The sequence below is a fragment of the Galeopterus variegatus genome, unplaced genomic scaffold (assembly GCF_000696425.1).
Source record: "Galeopterus variegatus unplaced genomic scaffold, G_variegatus-3.0.2 Scaffold4070, whole genome shotgun sequence".
Classification (NCBI taxonomy): domain Eukaryota; kingdom Metazoa; phylum Chordata; class Mammalia; order Dermoptera; family Cynocephalidae; genus Galeopterus; species Galeopterus variegatus.
The window spans coordinates 79,831-84,954 of record NW_007730181.1 but is presented as its reverse complement, the minus strand read 5'-3'; the positions used below and the strand labels follow the sequence as shown (position 1 = coordinate 84,954).

At 34.4% G+C, this 5,124-nt stretch overlaps 1 protein-coding gene across 1 annotated transcript in view; it reads left to right on the top strand.

The window, feature by feature from the left end:
- The window catches only part of LOC103602249 (EGF-like and EMI domain-containing protein 1), a 129,400-nt gene that overhangs the window by 100,759 nt on the left and 23,517 nt on the right, over positions 1-5,124 (top strand). The window contains 1 exon segment of the mRNA XM_008586659.1: positions 1,714-1,851. Coding sequence (XP_008584881.1) covers positions 1,714-1,851 — 138 coding nt within the window.

The following is a 5,124-nucleotide window of genomic DNA, read 5'->3' as shown; positions in this document are numbered from 1 at the left end:
AAAAAATGTATTTGTAATAATTTTGTTTAATTGTAATAATATCATTCAAAAGGAAATTTAAAATGAATGTGTATCTAAACTTCAGTTGTATGAATGTAATCTGAGAGAGTAAACATTATGTAGTAGAAAAAACTGTCCTGGGAGATCTGGCTTTTAATACCTACAGTGCTGTAAATGTTATCAAAGAAGTGATTCTACCTCAATCAACCTTACTTTTCTCTCTAGAAAATGACAGGGGTTGACTTGATGGACTCCAAGGTACCAAATAAGATTTGTAAATACTTAAAATGCCTCTCTATAAGAACGGCAATGACAAGAATATGTAAGGAAAAAAAACCCTCTCCATTCTGAATCATAATGATATATGTGTACCTAACTCCACAGCCAAAGACATAATTTGAAGTGTCTTCCTAAAGAGTATATGTTAACATATCATGAAACATATCAGTTCCCTCTATATTTCGATCTTTTCTTTAGCTTTCTAATTTTTCTCAGTCCTAAACTAGCTGTTTCTAAACCCAAAGGGGTTCTCATTTTTAACAATGAATTGATTAGCATAATCCTTCTTTTGTTTATTCAATCACTCAAAAACTTTTATGAACACCTGTTCTAAGCTGGGTAGTGCAAGATGTTGGTGGCATAGTGGGATGAGCATAATGACAGGATGTGTACTGGGAGCTCTGGGAGCACGTAAGGCTGCCGCCTGCCCTAGACTGGAGGCTGGGATCAGGAAGGATGATTTCTGGAACTGTGGCAAATTCTAGACAGTTAAAATGATGATACATGCTTTCAAGGAGTGCCACAATTCCAAGTACCCTTGTCCTATTCTTTCCCTTCCAAAGGATTCAGGAGTTAAGTCTGGAAGGAAATAAACCAACGTTGACACTCTCAGTAAGAAGGGATGTGTCCAAGCAACACAAATGAAGAACAATAGATTCCCATGGTAAAAACAGCACTCAGTATCTAAGCTCCATATTTTTGACACTGATTCAAAACACTCTTTTATTTCTCATTTCCTTACTTAGAAAATGAGCAACTATCATGCCCCTGTGCTCAGGACAACTGGCATTCATATGCTGAGGCTGATGCCCACAAATATGCCCCAAATTAGCAGCATGCACCAGGATTGGCAAATTGGTTTTCAAAGTAACAGTTGGTTTATATAATAAATAATTCTCCTATACATCAAAGCTGATTAGCCCACCAACATGACACTAGTTACATATGATCAGCTAATTCACTGGTTTTGTGTTTATACTTTTGTTCCAAGTTTATTTTTAACAGTATTTCAATGTACTCATAGCCCCTAAAAAAGGTCCGATAATAACACACCATTAGCTTGAGAACAGAAATGTCACTGGCAAACAAGCTGCTTGTTTCTGTTCAACACACATATTTTTATATCCCGAAAATACTGAGAATTCCCAAAGGTGTACGTCCTTTAAGGTAAGCATTAGGAATCACTGATGGGCTCATCATTACCTTTCTGCCTCACTTAGTCAACTTAACATTATTTATAGGTTGATAAGTATTGCAATATGGCTTAGACATTTACAATGCTTAATAGACCTCAGACTTTTACTTTTATATGTATAGAGTATTGACAAATTTCCAAAAAAGGCTGTCACCTTCCCGACAGAGTGTGCCCATTGTTGACATATATTGTTTTCTCTGATGTTATGCTAATCACCCTCTTTTGCTTGTTTTGGAAAGGGATTGAACTGGAAATTGTCAATAGCTGTGAAAAGAACAATGGTGGTTGTTCCCATCACTGTGAACATGGAATTGGTGGGCCCCATTGTTCCTGTAACCATGGACACCAACTTGAGTCAGATGGGAAAATATGCATAGGTAATGTTTGGTAAATGCTATCTTCATTCAGAAGTTACTCTGGATTCATTTAGCCCTTTCATCTCTTATATATATAGATGTAATGGGAGCTACATCTCTCGAACTGCAAGGAGAAGTAGATTGAACATTATCTCTGGCTACTGCATAAATGTAAAAGAAAAATTACTTTGCAGAAGACATCATTTAGATATTTATTTTGAAGTTAAAGGAGATTTAAAATATTTTAATGAAATATATGGACTTAATAATTTTATTTCAGGAAAATATTCCAAGGTTTATCTAACCATCTATTGTAATTTTTAATTCCAACAATAAATGCTACCATGCACCCTACTTCTCTCTACCTGAAGCAGAAACTACATCACGTGCATTGTTTTTCAGTTTGGTAAGGATTTGGATGCATGTTCAACTCTGATATAGCAGGTAGCTATATTCTAAACGAAAACTTTAAAAGGTGTCATTCTTTGAACATCCCAGCTCAAATCCATTTTTAATGGCTAACTTTCCCAACATATTATTAGAATTTATATCATTTGAGACAATAAGAAGAATAAATTCCACCTTAGACTTGCTTCATAATGAAATGTTTAATCTAGAGCTTCTGAGAAAAAGGAGTATCTACTATAAATAGGGATGTATGAAACTATATTACTATGTGCTCTGGTTCTAAGAAAAGTTCCAAGCCCCTAAAGCAGTGATTTGTCATCACATTTGCTTATTTCTTTTGAGATACTTTCTGTTCCCTCTCTTAAAAATTATAATATGAATACTAAAAAAATATTTTAACCATTTCATGCTATTAGGGACAACATGAAGTATAAAAAAAGAGGTGAATTTTAATGGTTTACATGTTTGGGACTTTTTATTTTGGCACTATGATGATACAGAATGAACCTCAAGGAATTTTGTAACACTCTGGTTTCATAAATTATTTAAGCCAAAACAATGCCATTGCTTGTATTTCTTGATTCAACATTGCTTTCTGCATTGTTCTCAGAGTCTACAGTGGTTGACTTACTGAAACCAATTGCTTTCTTTGACTCTTTTTATGTAATGAAAAATATGCTTAGATTTTTCCTACCTTGCTAATGTTTGTATCTATGAAAAATAATAAAGGGCTTCCTTCCTACCTTTTTTCCTTCCTTCCTTCTTTTCATCTGTGTTTATTACTCTTTCGAGTATGGAATAAGAGAACCTGGAATTTTTCTGAATCTTTTCTTTGCAACTTACAGTTTGGTGTCTTTCTTTATTCTTTGAAAAGTACAATTCAGTAAAGTTGTTATTTATGGCTAGAAAAAAATAGCATCTTCCAGGGTCAAAATGTAGAAAACTGCATATTTATGAGATTTCAGCAGTCAACATGACAATGTTATATTGTTTATGGCTCAAGTTTATTTCATTTTCCAACAATAAAAAACTCATTTCTAAAGACCAAATATTCACTCGTGTAAAAGCAATGATTCATTTGGAGTATACATATATTTATTTGCCTGAGAACAGATTAAGGCCATGGATGCCTTATGAAAACATTCATGAACGAATGAAATTAAGGAATTTTCTTTTTAGCTTATTTTAATGTCAACATTTTTTTTCTTAAATATGAGAATGTACAAAGATATATGAAAATAAGTCAGCAAGTCTGCAAATGTTCAATTAGTTGCCAAAGGCAAAAACTCATTAGGGCCTAAACCTAAAGATATATTAACACAATTTGAAAGACAGCCATATAAAATGCAAGTGACTGATTCACAGTGAGTCACTAAATTTAAGTTTCCAGTTATTAGAAAACATTCTTTATTTCCAACCTGTGGAGTTTTATTCACTGACTATCTATGGGGAACAGATACAGAAGACCAACTTTTTCACTTTTGATATTTTTTTGAAGTCAAAGCTGAAATGTTTCACCTGACTACAATTGGTGTTTTGTCGAGGGCTAAATTTTTATGCACAGGTGAATTTCTCTGCAATGATAAAATATTTAGCATATTGGCCAATTAAGATAAAATATGATTATCAGAGTGGAGGAAAATTAAAAGGGAAAAATAAGCAAGCAAAGATGTCATCAAGTAAAATCTAAAAAGAAATCAAGAAGTTTAGGAAACAGTGATGGAAGGGTTGAAGTGGCAGGGCATTTTAAGAAAGGCTTGTGATGTAGGAAGGAAGGGGTTTCAGATGAGCTTCCAATTGAATATGGTATACATGAGATGAGCTAGAAATAGGCCCAGAGGAATGTTAATAGTACAAGAATCCAAAATGGCTCATAAAATGATAGTCAGAGTGAGGGACTTACTTTCCAATTGTGTGATTCAATTGTGCTCCCTGCTAGTTGAGAACAGGGAATCCTGAGACCTGTATGTTTGGAGGTTCTGGTAGTATTTGAGAAGACTAAAAAAAAAATAATAAATAAGTAAAGGATAATGTTTTAGAAATGAAATGAAACTGAATTTTTAAAAAGTTTTTTTATCCTCTACTTCATGCTATTTAATCTGAAGGACAGAGGAAGGTTTAATATAAGAAAGGGGAAAATATCATTTAAAATTATGGGAGTAGCACTGCTTGTGACATTTTGCAGGAGAAAGAATGTTTTGTGTCCAAATGACCTTCATTTAGATACTTTAGGGTGACCTTTCACCCTGATTGACTGATTGCATTTTCTTTCTTTCCTCTCCCTTGTCTTCATTTTCTAGAGTTGGTACCCTCTCCGAGGTTAATTGAGACACTGACCTTTTTTTGTCTGTGGCTGCTCATGTAGTTTTGGAGCAATAGGATTTTATAAACTCAGTACTAATGGACCACCCAACTTAACAGCTCAACAAACAGAGGGGTTTGAATTGAATCAAGGCCCTAGAGCCAAAAGCCCTGATCAAACTATTCCCAGGTGTCCAGCCTAAGGAAAACAGGGGTGAGGTGTCTGTTGCTACTTTTTGGCCAATTATGTTGGAAATGATCAGCTCTAAACCCAGGCCAAATAGGTTATTTTTTGGCTGAGGAGTTTCAATTTGACATCTTCTGGTGCATTTTTCCTTTCCCCAGAGCATTATGTCTTAAGAAGAGACATGTAGGATTGCAGAATTCTAGAATAACAGTGCTAAAGGAGACTTAAAGATCATTTAGAAAACTGCTCATCTGACAGGACATTCCAGGGTAATGACATTTCAGACTAACAAAAATCCCCACACCTCACTCATCCCAGTCAAAGCATCATCTAAATATTCAAGCAAATCCTCTGAAATATTCTGTAATTTAAAACATAACACTAAAAACGTGTTCTAC